The 17,527-nt window shown below is 50.9% G+C and overlaps 7 protein-coding genes across 7 annotated transcripts; 3 read left to right on the top strand and 4 right to left on the bottom strand.

Annotated features, from left to right (window-relative positions):
• Positions 1–124: 124 nt before the first annotated feature.
• Positions 125–1,132, bottom strand: N7539_006715 (uncharacterized protein; the record flags this gene model as incomplete). The annotated part of the gene is made up of 3 exons (XM_056936316.1): positions 125–772; positions 924–1,003; positions 1,111–1,132. 3 exons carry the CDS (start codon positions 1,130–1,132, stop codon positions 125–127), a joined length of 750 nt encoding a protein of 249 aa, XP_056788251.1.
• A 381-nt stretch (positions 1,133–1,513) lies between these two features.
• N7539_006714 (DNA-directed DNA polymerase delta subunit POL31) lies at positions 1,514–3,434 on the bottom strand (the record flags this gene model as incomplete). Its single annotated transcript, XM_056936315.1, has 4 exons — positions 1,514–2,842; positions 2,908–3,039; positions 3,107–3,290; positions 3,394–3,434. 4 exons carry the CDS (start codon positions 3,432–3,434, stop codon positions 1,514–1,516), a joined length of 1,686 nt encoding a protein of 561 aa, XP_056788250.1.
• Positions 3,435–4,910: 1,476 nt separating this feature from the next.
• N7539_006713 (NAD(P)H-dependent flavin oxidoreductase) lies at positions 4,911–5,991 on the top strand (the record flags this gene model as incomplete). The annotated part of the gene is given in 2 exon segments (XM_056936314.1): positions 4,911–5,919; positions 5,930–5,991. The coding sequence occupies 2 exon segments, from the start codon at positions 4,911–4,913 to the stop codon at positions 5,989–5,991; spliced, it is 1,071 nt and encodes a 356-aa protein (XP_056788249.1).
• A 401-nt stretch (positions 5,992–6,392) lies between these two features.
• N7539_006712 (taxilin) lies at positions 6,393–7,980 on the bottom strand (the record flags this gene model as incomplete). Its single annotated transcript, XM_056936313.1, has 5 exons — positions 6,393–6,890; positions 6,948–7,191; positions 7,249–7,397; positions 7,498–7,772; positions 7,857–7,980. The coding sequence occupies 5 exons, from the start codon at positions 7,978–7,980 to the stop codon at positions 6,393–6,395; spliced, it is 1,290 nt and encodes a 429-aa protein (XP_056788248.1).
• Positions 7,981–8,712: 732 nt separating this feature from the next.
• Positions 8,713–11,897, top strand: cym1 (pitrilysin family metalloprotease cym1; the record flags this gene model as incomplete). Its single annotated transcript, XM_056936312.1, has 2 exons — positions 8,713–9,092; positions 9,152–11,897. The coding sequence occupies 2 exons, from the start codon at positions 8,713–8,715 to the stop codon at positions 11,895–11,897; spliced, it is 3,126 nt and encodes a 1,041-aa protein (XP_056788247.1).
• Positions 11,898–12,773: 876 nt separating this feature from the next.
• On the top strand, positions 12,774–15,177 carry N7539_006710 (fungal specific transcription factor domain-containing protein; the record flags this gene model as incomplete). The annotated part of the gene is made up of 8 exons (XM_056936311.1): positions 12,774–12,825; positions 12,881–12,900; positions 12,955–13,436; positions 13,490–13,928; positions 13,983–14,292; positions 14,360–14,574; positions 14,635–14,698; positions 14,768–15,177. The coding sequence occupies 8 exons, from the start codon at positions 12,774–12,776 to the stop codon at positions 15,175–15,177; spliced, it is 1,992 nt and encodes a 663-aa protein (XP_056788246.1).
• Positions 15,178–15,709: 532 nt separating this feature from the next.
• On the bottom strand, positions 15,710–17,152 carry N7539_006709 (uncharacterized protein; the record flags this gene model as incomplete). The annotated part of the gene is made up of 2 exons (XM_056936310.1): positions 15,710–16,012; positions 16,070–17,152. 2 exons carry the CDS (start codon positions 17,150–17,152, stop codon positions 15,710–15,712), a joined length of 1,386 nt encoding a protein of 461 aa, XP_056788245.1.
• Between the last annotated feature and the right edge of the window lie 375 nt (positions 17,153–17,527).

Below are 17,527 nucleotides of genomic sequence, written 5' to 3'. Positions count from 1 at the left end.
TGGTCCTGATTCGATTTGAGTCATTTCCTCCTTGTGATTCTCCGTCTGGTCATGTTGCAAATAAATCCATCCAGAGTACCATCAACTTCAGACTTCCCCCTGTTCGTCTCGAGATTGTCACCCTTCACTGCTCGCGTGAATAAGTCATCTCGCGATAACCCTCAATGCCAGCACCCAAAAGCCTCTCATCCAAAGACGCAAGCTCGAAATCCCTCCTTCTCAACTCGAACTCCCCAAAGTAATTCGGCTCACTCGAGACCTTCTCAAACCCCAACCTCTCGAAAAGGCCCAAACTGCGAGAATTGGCCTCTCCAATCTTCACACTCAAATACGAGAATCGCAGACGCGGCGTTGCAGCCCTCAATTTACCCACCGTGTCTGCATCGACATCGGCCGTGATGAACTCTTCGAGAATAGCGGTCTGTTTCTCCACGATGTATCGCAGGAATGTCAGTAGAGCCGCCTTGCCGAAGCCCTGGCCTTGATTCGCTGTCTCGGCGATCATGAGCTCGATTTCGCCGTATAGTTCTGGAGACGCGTCGCCTTCATCGCCGTCATCGACATGGAGGAAGAGATTGATGTCGCCGACCATTTTTGAGGGAGAGTCGGAGTCGGCAGACAAGTGCGTAGTGACATCAGAGATATCATCTGGGTTACCGATGGGGCGGCAGACGATGAATGTTAATTTATCTGCGTCTTGTCGCCAGCTGCGTTGCATTGCATATTCCTCCTCGATTGAGAGGGGCTCGGATGCAGTCGCTTGTTGAATGTCCTGTTTTTTTTTTTACCTCAAGTTAGCCGCATCGTAAATCAGGAATACATTTGTCAATTGATTGGATTTATAAGGCAAAATTGAGGCTTTTCTTTTTCTCAAATGATCACAAACATCCAGCGTTCGCTCAGAATAGTGTGGGCGAGCTTACCTCGTCCTGCATCCATTCATGATAGCGAGGGACATGCCATGTTGAATATGGGACGAGAAGTACTTTGGTCGTTGATATGGCTATCGATGATGCCGAAATTCATCAGTCACGCAAACATGGATACTACTGACGAGTAGCTCGGCTCGTCTTTCACCATCCTGTCGTCGCGTGGATATTATGTGCGTACCGGTCTGAGCGTTGATCAACATGATGATGATGGGGGTGTTGTCGACTGGAAATCCGATCTACTTGGACCAAGCCTTATGCGTTTAGTCTTGATAGATGACAGATTCAAAAGCAGAGGAGACTGGCAGAGGCAGAATGATCCGCTGGTTCGCTGGAAATATCGTATGGAGCGCCAGCAAAAATCCATCCCGTCTCAGTTCTGTTCCGATGTCTTCCCTGGCCACTGGAGTGGGGCTTGGCAGTACCCAGGACAATATGTAGACTCCAACAAGCGCCACCGTTACTATGACCATCTGCAATGAAATCCAAAGCATGTAACTTGGGAGGAACAAATAATTGAAAAAGGTAGTCTGGTTGGTATCATGACACTATCCCACCGTTACTGCTATGCTATGTCTATATTTTTACTTCTTCTCCTCCTGTCCGGCAAATGCACCGAAGCGGATGACTTCGACTTCCAAAGTCTCAGTATCCACCAATATCAGCTCTCCCGTGTCCTTGAATCGAGGAATCGACAGGATTCGCACACGAGAATTGAGTGTGTCCGCATCCGAGTCCTTCATTTCCATGTCGCCATCGAGTCGAAAGGGCCCTTCTGCTTCGATCACTGTGGTTTTGAAGACGGGTTGGTTGCCGGTGAAGAAGATATGGGGCGAGGACTCGAGGATGAATGGATCGATGGTTTGAAATGGATATGACCCTATAGGAATGGTGATTAGTAAAAAATTGCGTCGGCCTCGCTGCATGATCAACGACCTACAGATTGTATCCGGCGCTGTTGGAACTCCACATCGCCACCGGAGCATTGCCTCCATAATCCGCAGACGTGCCTCAGAGTCATCGCGGTCCACAACAGGGTCTACGTCGTCGCTCGGAAAGTCGAGGTAGCGCAGCACATCATCCACATTTTGGCCGCTACAGCCCCAGAGTCGCCAACCTTCCACGTCGCCCTCCCAGGGGTTGGAGACGCTGTCAAACCATCCAACTTCCTGCTTGTTGTCACCAGTAGAGGGAGGTGCACAGTACGCCCGCGACCGAGGAAACATGGCACGGTGGATGCCCTGCTGAGGAAGCGAGAAATTGGCCGGGTCTGATTCACCGGCCATCAAAGTCACCGGGATACTAGGTAATAGTTCCGCCAAGAAATTGTCAAGTTGCGTGATGGGCGAGGAGTTGTACGCCGACGCGTCGTAACCATACTTCTTCGGAGCCAATTTCTTCTTCACAGCATTGTCGGCGGTCGTTGCTGCTGCATCTGCGGTAACACTCGCCCCCAGCGAATTACCGGCGATGATAAGCCGGGTGATTCGAGATGGATCAGCACTGTCGTCAATTCCAGTATACCCAAGTAAATAGTCCGACAGAAGCTCCAGAGCCAGCGTATCGCTTGAGGAGCCTGTGATCCCAAGTCCACTTATGAAGGCGATCTTTCCGGACTTCCCAGACTTCTCTTGGCCGGCTTCCTTTGACTCAGCCGGAAGCAGGCGGCCTCGCGCCCATCGCTCAGGTTGAGGAGCCAGATCGGGAACCTTGATGTCGATGACTTCGAACTCTCCATCAACGGTCTCGGTTCCTAGTGCTGCGATGATCACACCTGTCGCCAATTGGGTCGATAGTAACAAATTGCCGGTCAGACGGATTCGACCAGATTCATCTTCCACCATGATTTGAGTCGCGGACGGATTGGAGGGATCGGTGTAGGTGCGGCGAGGGGGAGGTGCGGAGGTGAAGGTCTGCAAGTGATGATCAGCAAGTAGCGCCACACAGTAACCGTAGCATCGTTATATAGCAAACACACCTCCTTTGTCAAATCCTCCAAAATATTGGGCTTCAGCGGCATGTCCATATACACAGTACCGGCCATCCAGCACAGCTCGCCCTGGCGCACATCCAGTACTCGGTCCACTCGCCTTGCTGATTCCCCTGCAATCTGGCGTCACCCACGATCTTTGCGTCAGCCAGAATTTCCCCCAAAGCTCTTCTGGTGAATCTCTTACGGTCAATTCACCCCACGCGTCTGTTGCAATTTTCTCGACGGCAGGCTTCAATTTGGCCAATCGCAAAAAGTACATGTCGCCATACTGCTGTTGGTAGTGTCGGTCACTTCCCATGGGGAGAGTGAATGTGTGGAGAGGGTTGTAGGAGGATGGCTGGCGATAAACAGCATCATATTTCTCGTCACTACCAGCGAAGTCCGGGGAATGAGTTAGCTGGGAGTAGGTCCTTTGCGTGTTTATCAGGTGATTGAATTTGACTTGTAGACTGTCAGCCAGATCAGCCATACCTTGGAGGCCGTAAATAGCCATAATCCTCTGTGGCGGTCATTGCGAGCTTTCTGACTGAGGCAGAATTGATGGACTGTTCACAATCCTCGGAAAGTGTTGCGGACACAAGCCCGGTGACGCGAGGCTCCACGCGACGATTCAGCGCGTCTAATTACATTCCCCCTTGGGGACAGGCGCCTGACCGCCGCCGATCATTGAGATTGCTGCAGGTACTGTGATAAGGCTCGAACGAAGTACACTGGAATCACAAAATGGCCATGAGAGTGCATAAATACCCTTCCACTGAGTTGCACATTAGAGCTGCGCGAGGAAGGACTGTTCCTTTTTCTTTTAATCACCACCTTCATGAGTCTCTTGTCGAGTACCAGACGTACTGAGACGTCGTGTGAACTTGTGAAGGTAGATACTGCACTACTGTGCCCTCCAAGATAATAATTAAAGTGGGTCGCGGGTGTTAGGCCTGTTCTGTTTTAGCACTGCAGTTTCGGCCTTGTAATGTACGCTCATGTACGCTCTTTATTTCCCAAGTAGCGGGAGACTGGGCTGAAACAGTACAGTATTATTTACGACCTAGTACTGTGAATAGGGCCCCCACTTTAACTATTATCTTGGAGGGCAGAGTAGTAGTGGAGCGACAGATAGATGTCATAGAGTACCTTATCGGAGACGGAAAACATCAATAATGGTCCAAATCTATCGTCTAAATCAAAACTTGTTGTGCTTCATTTTTCATCAGACTTTTTCATTTGAGAGAGCTATCCTCAGCTTGAATTGGAAGTTCAATCACAGGGAAATTTCGTAACATATGGCGCAGCGGAGATCTAGAGATTTTGAAAAATAGCTCTCCAGCTTGCCGGTTCGTTTCTTGCATCAAGTTTCAGCTAGGGGCGCTACTGAGGTGGATACTTTGCGTGGAGTACCTGATGGACCTTGTAGTACATCAGTACATGACTACATGTTATCCGACTGTGTCTACAAGCGTTCCACAGACGTCGAACGTGGATTGAGCAGGTGTTATACTCGAAGTGAAATTGGGAATTGAAATGACGTATTAATCTAAGCAGCTAGCTAAATGCAAGCTCCGCAGGTTGAAAGCTCATCTGCTCGGACTTAAATCTCATGCGTGGTTAGCATACTTGGGAACAAATGGTGCATCCGGGCATTGTTCGCATAAGCAGCTGATCTCCAATTCACAATTCGCCCCCGATTGGAGCTAGCGATGGATGCCTCGGTCCGGCGGGCAGATCGACAGCCCTGCCAGTTTCCCCGCATACAAGAACAAGCGGAGAAGCATCGCCTTTTGTACCTGTAAAAGCCACGATCAAGCAGGGAAACCTGTACTACAGACTCGAACAGACTGAAACTTCAATTCGAATTCGAATTCGAGTGATTTTATTGAACCGCAGCAGTCTGTCACCCCGAGAGCCTTAGGCAGATACCCAAGACGCGCTGCCTTCTCACTGAGTGTTTCACCCATTTCCAAACAACCGCCCGCGCTCGATCTCCTTCCAGCACAATGTCTATTCAAACCCCATTATGCAACCTCTTGAACATTCAGCACCCCATCCTGCTGGCAGGTATGGCTCGTGCCTCGAGTGCACCTCTTGCAGCGGCAGTGTCTAATGCCGGTGGGCTTGGAACCGTGGGCGGTTTGGGCTACACCCCCGAGCAGCTCTCGGAGATGCTTATTGAGCTCAAGTCTCTTCTTAAAGAGCCCAATCTTCCCTTTGGCGTGGATCTCGCCCTACCGCAAGTAGGTGGTGGTGCCCGAGCCACCAATCACGACTATACCCACGGCCATCTAGACGAATTGATCGAAGTGACAATCAAGCACGGCGCAAAGCTATTCGTCTCAGCCGTGGGTGTTCCACCCGAGAAGACCATCAAGCGCCTTCATGAAGCAGGCATCTTGGTGATGAACATGGTCGGAGCCCCAAAACATGCGGAAAAGGCGCTGCAACGGGGGGTCGATATTGTCTGCGCGCAGGGTGGAGAAGGGGGTGGCCATACAGGTGATATCCCATTCTCAGTGTTGATCCCCGCCGTTGTCGATGTGGCGCGCAAGTACCGCAGTCCCTTGACGGGGCAGCCGGCAATGGTTGTTGCCGCTGGTGGAGTCAACGACGGTCGGAGTTTGGCGGCCTCATTGATGCTCGGAGCAGCTGGTGTCTGGGTGGGAACACGATTTGTCGCGTCGGAGGAGAGCGGTGCGAGCCGGATGCATAAGGAGGCCGTCGTCAAGGCGCAGTATGGTGAAACACGTCGGACTCTGGTCATCTCGGGGCGCCCGCTACGAATGCTGCCCAACGACTATGTCAAGGAGTGGGAGAGCCGTCCGGCGGACATTGCGGCCCTGACGGCAAAGGGAGTGGTACCGATGATGCATGACCTGGAAAACGACAAGGATGTTGACATGCCCTTCCTCATGGGTGATGTGTCGGCCAGTGTCAAGGAAATCAAGCCCGCGGGAGACATTGTCAAGGAGATGGTCCAGCAGGCTATCCAGGTCCTCAAGACTGGACATGGTTACATTAGGGGGAGGAAAAATCAAGCAAGCTGTAGGCCAGAAGCAGTCGTATCCAGAGGGTCAATCATAGTTTACGAGATAAAGAATGTACTGCTTGGAAAGATTGGTTATTTGGAAATGAGTTGGCAGTAGTGTGAGGATTGCGTTCTTTGCGTTTGGGGAAAACTGCACATGACGAAATAGACATATGGAGTGATCTCGTAAGCCAACAGAATATCCAAATGGGGTATTTCTTGAATCCACAAGATAGTCATCCTTCGTTCATCTGCGACCACAAATATTAGAACGAACAAATCCAGCACCACTACACAGTCTCTACGTTCGTATCAGTGATCTGATCGCTTGGGCGCCAACGGCTGAGAACCAGTAATCGGCGAGCTGGGACCACAGTGCATGAACGGTCGTAGTAATCGTAATCAACGCTCAAACGAATGAAGAACAGCACATAACTCAAGGAGTGACACCCCTAAGTCAGTAGCATCCATTCTGAACGGCCCCCTGCGTGGTTCGAGCCTCCAAGAGGTTGGGGGGAGGAGGTGGTCCGAAGACGGGTCGGAGAGCAGCGGTATCGGCTTGGAAAGCATCGGATGCTCCCTCGGGTCCATCTGTGCCTTCGTCCTCACTCAGGTCGTCGGCATCCTCGTATTCCTCGTCGTACTCGCTCTCAGTACCCTCATCATCATGGTCCAGATGATCTTCACCGTCGGCGAGGCCTTCGCCACGACCTTGAGCCTGCATGCGTCGACACAGGGCCTCCAGATGCTGACACTTGCGTCGCCACTTGTGCAGCTCGTCCTGATTGCGAGTCCGTTCCTCGGCCATCTCCAGGATGTTGCGGTTGGTCTGCTCGTGCTTCCGGTTCAAAGTGTGGTTCTCCTTCTCGAGACGCTTTGTTTTCTTTGACATTTCCTCCATCTCCTTCCGGAAAGTCAGGAACAGCTCGTTGCTGTTGTTCAGCGTATCCTCAACCTGGTCTGTGTTAGTGACAGCAAATTGGAACTGGACCTCGCAAAAAAAGCCCCTCACCTGCTTGAATTTTTCAACGTAGATGTTAAGTTGGCTTCGCAACTCCGCTTCAGTCTGTGAAAAGGTCGAGACTTGGGCACTCAGGGCCCGGCCGCGGCTGATTTCATTTTCGGCAGTTCGGCGTTGCTCCTCGAATTTGATCGTGAGAGCTTGAATTTCCGCGTCCTTGCTGCGAACAAAAGCCTTCCAGTGAAGGTCACGAATGTCGGCCTGGTCAACGATGACCTTCAATTTTGATTTGACACTTGAAGATTGTTTTAGCGAGAGAAAAATTAAGGTTGTGAAATGTGCGGGGACGTACATGTCATCAAGGTCGATGTCCATCTGTTCGTTTCGATTGCTGCCCTTAGAAGACATCACGTCTTGAATATCGTAGAGCAAAGAATCGAGTCGTTCGTTCACAATGAGGCGAGCTCTTTTTTCAGTGTCCTCAAGCTTCTTGTTCTCGTCCTGGGTTGTGTGCGATTGTAAGAACACGCCCGTGTGCAGCAAACAATGGTTTAGAAAAGCAAACGCTCAGCGCGCCTACGCCACGCAAGACACCTCTTACCTTCACCTTTTTGTTCTCTTTCGTCAACTCACGGCAGAGCTTTTCCAATTTATCCTTCATGGTCACAGTTTTGTTGAGCTCAGACTTTCCCTTTTCCTGCTCCTTCTGCAACTGATCGGCACGTTTCTTTGATTTGGCGTAGTCCCGGTCCAGCTTCTTCATATCCGCCAACAGCTCAGTGTACTTCTTATGAACGGTTTCCAAGCGGGTCATGGGGGACTCGATGTTGTTGAGAAGCTGATTGAGATCGCGGGTAGCCTTCTTGACTTCACGCTCTAGGATGCAAGATTGGTTAGAACACATTCAGTGAATGAGCCTCAAGCGCATCATGATGACCTCCGACATATAGGGCTTCTTACCAATTTCCTGTTCCTGATCTTTCTCTCCAGCAGCATCTTGCTCGAGCTGAGAGATCTTGGCCGCAAGCAGTTTGGAGGTCTCATTCGGGTCTGCTACCTTCTTCCCCTTGTTCTTTTTTGCCATTGTTGTTGAAGACATATTTGAAATCCACAATCAATTAACTCGAGCTCCAGGGTCACAGAATTTTGTATGAGTAAGACGCAAAAAGGTCGTGTGAGCATGCCTAGGCTCAAAATTTGTGCAATACCAATTTGCGGAACTCGAGCCCACCAAATAGCAAAGGCTTCTTCAACTCGCAGCAGTGACAACACTGTGATCCCAGAGGTAGCACCGACTCAATATCTAGGTCCCCTCTGGGTCAACAACCTTGAAGCAAATTGTGCTATTCCTGCACGCGCAACTTCTGGTTCTTTTTAGCGGTGATATTCGGAGAACTCGACGAGGGGGTCCCTTAGTCATCGAACCAGCCGCGGACTCGGAGAGGAACACCGGCCAGCCACCGGCTTGAATCACTGTCGGGATCGATGTTTTGATCGGACCGGAATGAAAAAGGCTAGGGAAACGACTGTGGGGGTTTCGAGAAGTTAGGTCTGCGCACTCGGTACAGAAGATGACGATGTTACTATCTGATCACTACTGCGCGCAGTATGATAACCTGCCCTGCCGGATTATCTAACCCCCGGCGATCTCGGCCCGATTAACATCGGTCCATAGGTAGCTCTGAGTCTTACAAATGTCCAAACGTCCACCGAAGTGCCCCTTGACATTGCTTGACCGATGTGGCGATATTGATCTGCCCTGACATTTCACTTCCTCTGCTCGGCCAGAGCGTTAAGGTTGTCTCATTACCATACTATGCTGCGATCTTCGATGGGTCTGGGCAAAGCCCGAGTCCCAGCTTTGCGCCGATTGAATTCGAGCCGCCTCTCAGGGCTAGGCCCAGTAACCTCCCAGCGCTTTCAAGGAATCAGATTTGCGTCGTCTGTGACGGATCTCGAAAACTTTCCGGCTGTTGGCGAGAGACTCCATGGGTTTACTGTTCGCGAAAAAAAACATGTCCCCGAGCTACACTTGACCGCAGTGCGTCTTACGCATGACAAGACTGATGCCGATTATCTGCACGTCGCTCGTGATGATAAGAACAATGTGTTTGGAATCGGCTTCAAGACAAATCCTCCTGATGCTACCGGTGTACCTCATATTCTCGAGCACACCACCCTCTGCGGAAGTGAAAGGTCCGTGTCAAGTCTTGGGTCATTCATATTGAACATCCTGCTGACCTGCTCGACTTCAGGTACCCGATTCGTGACCCTTTCTTCAAGATGCTTCCGCGGTCTCTTTCAAACTTCATGAATGCCTTCACATCCTCGGACCATACCACATATCCCTTCGCAACGACCAACCCGCAGGATTTCCAAAATCTCCTTTCTGTCTATCTTGACGCTACTTTGCACCCTCTACTAAAAGAGGCTGACTTTAGACAGGAAGGCTGGCGATTGGGTCCTGAAGATCTGCGTGCGCTCCTGTCGAACACTGGAGAACCCGAAAAGGAAGCCAGTCTGGACGACATTGTCTTCAAGGGTGTGGTATACAATGAAATGAAGGGGCAGATCTCGGATTCAAATTATCTATACTATATCCGTTTTAAGGAGAGCATCATCCCGGCTCTGAATAATTCTGGAGGTGATCCTGAGTTCATCACAGACCTTACTCACCAGCAGTTGACCGAATTCTCAAAGCGCAACTACCACCCTAGCAACTCGAAGATTTTGACCTACGGTGATATGCCCCTGGCACGCCACCTCGAGCAAGTTGGAGCGGTCCTGGACGGATTCAGCAAAGGCACGGCCGATACCGATGTCAAGTCGCCTCTTGACCTGGGTCAGCAACTGACTATAACCGTGCCCGGTCCAGTCGATACATTCTCAAGCGACGACAAACAGCACAAGACATCCACATCCTGGTACATGGGTGATTCGACTGATACAGTCGAGACTTTTTCTGTGGGAATCATTTCTTCTTTGTTCTTGGACGGATATGGCTCGCCGATGTATCGCGCTTTGATCGAGAGCGGACTTGGCTCATCTTTCACTCCAAACACAGGCTTGGACTCGTCCGGAAGAATTCCCATATTCTCCGTTGGTGTCACAGGCGTCGGTGAAGCAGATGCAGCCACCGTGAAGGATGTTATACAAAAGGCCTTCCGTGAAACCGTCTCGACTGGGTTTAGTGAGGAAAAGGTTCGTGGCATCCTTCACCAACTGGAACTGTCTTTGCGCCACAAAACTGCCAACTTTGGAATCGGCATCATGGAAAAGACCTTGTCGTCGTGGTTCAACGGTGCCAATCCAATGAAGGAGCTGGCTTGGAATGACGTTATCGAGGAATTCAAGAGGCGGTACGAGAAGCCTGGGTATCTGGAGTCATTGGTAGAGAAGTATCTTCTCAACGACCGGTGTATGACGTTCACAATGGTCGGCACACCATCTTTCAATCAGGATTTGGACGACAAGGAGGCGGTGCGCAAAGAACAGAAGCTTGCCAAGCTCGTTGAACAGCATGGTTCCGTTGAGCAAGCAGTAGCAAGTCTTACCAATGCGGAGTTTGAGCTCTTGAAGATTCAAGAGGATGCACACAATGCCGATCTGAGCTGCCTTCCCACCCTTCGAGTCAAGGATATCTCCCGTGAAAAAGAACGCAAATGTGTGCGCGAATCGAAAATTGAGGACACAGAAGTTGTTTGGCGCGAGGCCCCTACCAATGGGCTGACCTATTTCCACGCCGTGAATGCGTTTGAAGACCTGCCTGATGACCTACGACTCCTAATGCCACTTTTCAATGACTGCGTGATGAGGCTGGGTACTGCCAATCGCTCCATGGAACAGTGGGAGGATCTCATCAAGTTGAAAACAGGCGGTGTTTCCACCTCCTCTTTTCTCGTTTCATCCCCCACGCAGTTGGATCAGATTAAAGAAGGACTGCAGTTCTCTGGATTCGCCCTGGATCAGAACATCCCTGAAATGCTCGACATCCTCTCTACTCTGGTGATGGAGACTGACTTCTCAAGCCCCGCTGCTCCTGCTATGATCCAGGAGTTGCTGCGCCTGACAACTAATGGAGCTCTTGATTCCGTCGCGTCGACCGGTCATCGGTTTGCAGTAAACGCTGCAGCAGCGAACCTTTCCCGTAGCTTGTGGATTCAGGAACAACAGTCTGGTCTGGAACAGTTACAAGCTACCGCAAACCTTCTTCGGGATGCGGAGACATCTCCCGAGCGGCTTCATGAGCTGATAGACAAGCTTCGTTTGATTCAATTATTCGCCATCTCAAGAACTTCTGGTCTCCGTGTGCGTCTCGTCTGTGAGGCGGAAAGTTCGACACGGAATGAGGCCACTCTACAGAAGTGGCTGTCAGGTCTGCCTCGTGTTCCCTCTCCCCGTGCAGCTGGGGCCCCGTCTTTCAAATCTGTCGGCAAGGCCTTCTATGACCTTCCTTACAAAGTCTACTATTCCGGTCAAGCTATGCAGACTGTGCCATTCACCGATTCTGCCAGTGCGCCCCTCACTGTTCTGTCACAAATGCTCACGCACAACTATCTGCACCCCGAGATTCGAGAGAAGGGTGGCGCTTACGGAGCTGGTGCCAGCAATGGTCCCCTGAAGGGCATCTTCACCTTTATGAGTTACCGCGACCCCAACCCCATGAACTCATTGAAGGTCTTCCAGAACAGCGGTCTCTTTGCCAGGGACCGCGCCTGGTCCGAACGAGAGATCGAGGAGGCCAAGTTGGGAATCTTCCAAGGTCTCGATGCTCCAGTCAGTGTTGATGACGAAGGTGCGCGCTACTTCATGAGTGGGGTCACCCATGAAATGGACCAGCGATGGAGAGAACAGGTTTTGGATGTCACTGCCAGGGATGTCAACGAGGTCGCTGATCGATTCCTGGTGAACGGCACCCGAAAGACAACTTGTGTTCTTGGCGAGAAGAAGGACTGGGCCGGATTTGACTGGGACGTCCGAAAGTTGTCTATGGGCCAGTAAGGTGACAATCCTGCTTCCTGAGCCTTCTTCTTTGCCACGATCTGCACACTCGCTCAACGTCCTCTCTTTTGACAGGTTGATTTGAGCCAGGAAAGTGACCACACTATACCCCAACCACTTCCCTTTGTACTTTTACTCACCTCTTCAATTCTTGCATCTCCTCCACCTTTGCATCCACCTGTACAAATATTTAGTCTGACATGACGTGTATGAAACTTATCGCGCGTTTTTTCTCTCGCCTTTTTCAACCCCTTCCACCCCTCGGACGCCAATGTCCCTCCCAAATTGCCCGCGCTTCAAGATCTATACGTGCTTTCAGCACTAGAGCTATTCTCACGTCCTTGATCACTCATTTCCATTGATCAAGTGACGTGGCATTCTATCTTACCAAAGATGAATGCAAGCGCAAGAACCATGCAAATGTGAACCCTTCATGAGGTACACTTTGCGTCTCCGTTTCTCGGAACCGCCCTGGAAACACTTTCAGCCTACGCAGGGCGGACTAAAAACGTGAGGACAGTGTACGCTATAGTCTTTGCTGTATACAATGCAACCGTACGTGATTATTATATGATCTTTGAAGCTTCGATAACTACTTCTGATGTCGAAATTAGATGTATTTGTTCCGCCCGGACCCTGTGTCGTCTTTTGCCGGATAGTCCCTTTCAATGGTAAAATGGTTGAGGAGCGTGAATGTCGTTCTTGGCGCACAATCCAGTCCTGAACTGGTTTAGCGGATCCTTCCCCGGATAATCGGGGTTCTATACGCCCCGTCTCACGTGGCTACTGGCTGTTGATAAGAGAGAGCGGAGCGAGGAGTGCCAAGGTAAGCATTATCTCTCATCATACAATGTGACACTAAGTAGAAAGGACAATATGTTCAAGAGCAGGGGCGTCATGTCAGGGCCAAAGCCGACTAAGGCTTGCGGTTAGTTCATGGCATCTTTTTAAATGACAAGTTGAGCTGACAGTATTGCTACTAGTCAATTGCCGACGACTAAAGGTGCGGGATTGAATCTCTTCATGGCTGCACCAGTTTGGATTTCCTAGGATGGAGTGTGCTGAGATCATCTTAGATGAAATGCGAAGTCTCGGGTGCACCTCCATGCCGCCGCTGTCGTCACAATCAAATACCTTGTATATTCAAACCTCGCGCCAATGTAAGTATTGCACAGTAGCATGTGGAGTATCTACAGCATTGAGACACCCGAGCTTACACTTTTTTTTACAAATTTGGAAGGCATCAGCATTGCATGAATTGATTGATGAAGCCCACGGCGAGCTCGTCAATTCTCAACGGCCAGCATTTGATCAGCAAGTCATTCTTAACCGACTCGATCGAATCGAGGCCGCATTAGGAATTAGCAATTCTGCGTCACCGTCAGTCACTTTGACTGAAACTGGAGACGATGAACGTCTGGACGACAATGCATTCATGCAAGGTCTGTGGAACGCAATGGCAGATCTGAGGACGATAACGCGCCCAGTTCCAGAGGAAAGGATATGGTCAAGACCAGTCGTGAGAAGTCTGTGGAGCGCGTAAGTGCTTTGTCCACAGTGGATGTCAGCGCCCAACATTGACAGTCTCGTAGGTTTCTCGAGAATTTACCGCTCCTCCACTTCCTCAAAGATAGAATAGTGTTTGAGTTGCCCACACCTTTGCTTCTAGCCTCAGTGCTTTACATCTCTGCGCTGCTCAGCAAACAACCAGACCTTGCAGTGACGGAATCTGGTTACTTCAACGCCATGTGTTGTGCAATATCCCAATTGATCAATCCTTGTACTAGGAGGCTTTCGGCATCAACAGGAGGCACCGCAAAGGAGGCCTACTCAACGGTTTCGTCAGTTCATAAACAAGATGAAGTCTTCCATAATATTCTCGGCTTGATCATGGCCACTCTAAGCTCTGAGGCATTTGTCAACTCCACAGGCTCATGGATTGCAATTGCCTATAGACTTTGGCTTGATCATTGCCCTGCTGAGGCGGATCCCAATCATTCTGACTGGCGGGCTCTATTCTGTGGCCTACAGGTATCAAGATTTCCCAATCGCTTCGTCTCTGTGTGCCCACTAACACCTCGTCAGCTCATCGACATTGAGCATGCTTCAATGCATATGACATATCCGTTGCTACCTCGCCAGCCGCCAAGATTCAGATCTCAGCGACTCGATACACATGAGGGCAACGCTTTTCAAGATCTCGCTAATATGATGCATTACGGTCTGAGTCATTTTGTTGGCAAAGGACTGCCAACAATCTGGTGTGCAATCAATACCGACCTCGCCGCAGATACGCCTTCACTCGAATCGAATTTTTCAAGCCATGATTCCGATGTCATTCGACTGTGGGCGCGCAAGTTGGATGATTGGCTTGTGCGGTATAACGGCACCTCACGTAAGGGCTTTGCAATTTCGGAAGGGAGCGTTTCTGAGAAGGTGGATGATGGCTAACTCTCTCAAAGAACCTAGTCCGTCAGATCGACAGGGAATTTTGATTTTACTGCAATATCATTTGCACAAGCTCTATGTGCTCTCTATATACTACCCAGCCCGGGGGTTTGACTTGAGTGCCGCAAAGATCACCCCAGCCGAAAGGCACGAGTTGCTCGTCTCGGCTAGAGCCGTGCTGCGACTACGGCAAGATGATACCAGTATTTGGTCCAACTGGGATTTGATCGTGAGTTCTGATATACCCTGAGATGAACCAGTTGGATTAGTCAAACTTAATTGAGTCCAGATGATAACATGGGCTGCAATGCTACTATTGCGCGGCGTGGAAGACGGCATGACGCATCAAGATGGTTCGTCGCATCAAGAATCTCCAGACACAGGCAGAATTTTTCTCATGATGGACCTAACGCATCCCGTAGATCTTCACCTCATCCAAGCTCATTTTCAAAGTCTGGAAAGAAGTCACCCGTCGACAATGAGCATTCACACCGTCTTGTCTCGGCGACTAGAGTCAAACATGCAAGCAATGCACACCCCTCCAAATCACGGCTCCGTGCTCGCCTTTCCCGGTCCGATAACCGACGACTCCTGGACCATCTTCGACCAAGAAATCATGTTCCTTGCCAACCCATCTTGGCTGTACCAGGAAAGTGCGGCTCTGCCGGATCCCCAGAAAGCCTCGACTTCGACGCTGCCCGTTGTCCCATCGGGATCCACGTATGACTCTGGGCTTCTGGTCGACAATGGCCAGCAATTACACTCTGGCGCCCAATGGAGTGATAGTGATCCGGGTCATTTACGACATTCCATGCCGTCCGTATTGAATTGATCGGTCAAGGGGGAACGAATAAGCCTCGACCGGAGAGCAGAGCGACGTTCACGGATACTGTGCTTCACAAACTATATGTGCCCTGTCTAATGAGGGAGCCACACTCGCCGAATGTGGCAAGACAAAAGGAGCCTACAACGTGTACGACTACAGATGTGGCATTCTATACTACAGAAGTCGTACTTCTTTTATCCATGATATTGGGCTCGCACTCCAGTCATTGGCAATGACTGAACAACTCTCAGTGTATCAAGAATAGTCGCACACACCATAGACATTCGCGGATCACAGACTCGACGGATAGGTCCCGTCTCCGACTGGGATACCAAATATTGCGGAGCATATTGTGCAAAGAAATCAGTCCGCATAGATTCGGCGTTTGAGCCATCACCATCCACGGGGGATTTTGTCTCGTCTTTCTTGTTTCATTATTGTGCGGGTATAGGATAGTTCGGGCAAAAAGATAGTCATCATATCATACAAGCCGGTTATGGCGAGTTTTGCCAGGAGCTGGCGCAAATTCATATCATTGTTAGGGTTCGTCTGAAGGTTCGTTACGCGGCTCCTGGACATGATTGATGGCCCCGGCATCTTTAACGGAGCCGGGCCGCGGTGGAACCGAACCTGCGGTTGGGGAATTAGAAATTATTGAGCTAGCCGACGCTGTGAAGGGGGGAAAGGGTTCCAGGAGGTCGTCTTCGGAGGAAGGATGGAGCAGAGGGTCGCGCCTTGATTGAGTGGAGTCCATGGGTATTGGGGTTGAATCTGCCGTTTGGATATTTGATATGAATGGGGGATTGATTCCTGGACTATTGCTGATCGAGACGGGGGAAGACTGCAACGAAGAGGTCAATTTTTCGAGGTTCAAAGCAATGAGGTTAAATATTCATACCGTAATAGCGCCGCTTGACTCTAGGCCGCGTTTTATCGCCAAGTCCTGAGCAGCAATTCGCTTGCTCTCGACGGCGGATTCCTCTTCCTGCGCCACTTGCTCTTCCTCGACTTTGAGATCCGCAAGAGACGGCATCTCATTCCCAGAAGCTACTTCTGAATCCGGGTGTGTAGCAGTCTTGGTCGACGAGCGCCTCTTCTTTCTGCGTTTGGGGTTCTTGGAGGACGCGCCACCAAGGCTGGAAGTGCCTGAAGATGACCTCGCCATCTTCGAAATGTTGCCAGACTGATCGTCTGATTCAAGACCTGTGTTTCGCCGACCGAGTGTCAGCGCAAACTCGTCGTCCAGGGGTACCGCGTCCTCTTCGTCGCTCGGGAACAGGTCACCCCGGGAGCTCAGGGAGTTGGTGGTGCCTCGGGACGATTGAGTTGCACTCCGTTGTCGTCCGCCATTCTGGTAAGAGACGTGTTCCTGTTCGTCTTCGGAAGCTTCCATCAACGGCTCATCCTCCTGCACATGACGATGATGGCTCCCCGGGTGTTCCTGTAAATCAGCCGCGGAGGGCCGGTACTTGAGGCCCTTGGGACCAATGCGCCAGGGCAGTCGTTCGAGAAAGCCCAGAAACGAAGACTTTGGTATGACTGTTGGGTCGTCGCGAGAATCGGAAGTGTGTACCGTGCTGCGCCGCCTCGTCTGCCGAGTGCCATAGCTCAACTTTCTCTGCCGTCGCGGCTGTTCGCTGGTGCTACCGCGAGACAGTCCACTTCCTGCCAGCAATCGGTCGAGCTCTCCGGTGCCCCAACCGAGCAAACTTTCCTCGCCTTCCTCGGTTTCCCAGTCATCGTAAAAGTCGAAGTTGGCCTCGGCACGACCGCGGCGACGACGGCGCAGCTGGTCTTCACGGCTTGGGAAGCAAGGTGCTGTGCATGATTGAACACATTGGCCGATTCCGCTCAGACACGGAGAAATGTAATTCTGTGAGAAGGTGTAGATTCCCTCTTGGGCAGACTCATTGGCAGACTCTAAATTGTGCGAGATTTGATTGATCCGCTGCCGGATGCGCGGATCCCGCGGGCGCATCATCTTTGGATTGAGAATATTGGGAGCAGTGGACCACTGAACACTGGAGATAGGCTGAATGGAGGCAGAAAAAAAGGACGTTGCTGGACTACATCAGCGCGTTGTGATCGTCATTGTCACAGACGACGGCGTGGAATGTTGAAATCGAGATGGCCTGAACCCGATAGAGGTGTGATCATGCCCAAGCACCACCAGCACAACGGCGATGTCATGAATCCTGGCCCGACCGGGGTCCGAGCTGTCTTCCGTCACTGGTTGATTGAGCGTGGTGGGGGCCTTGTTTGTCAGTCGTCCACGGCACGTGATATCACGGTGTACAACGTTTGGTTATGCCCTGGAGTTGAGATGGAATTATTGTCCTGAAAAAGGAGAGACGTG

Source organism: Penicillium diatomitis, assembly GCF_028827545.1.
Source record: "Penicillium diatomitis strain IBT 30728 chromosome Unknown utg000009l_segment0_segment0, whole genome shotgun sequence".
NCBI classification, from domain to species: domain Eukaryota; kingdom Fungi; phylum Ascomycota; class Eurotiomycetes; order Eurotiales; family Aspergillaceae; genus Penicillium; species Penicillium diatomitis.
Note: the sequence above shows the minus strand (reverse complement) of the source record. Positions and strands in the feature narration are given on the sequence as shown.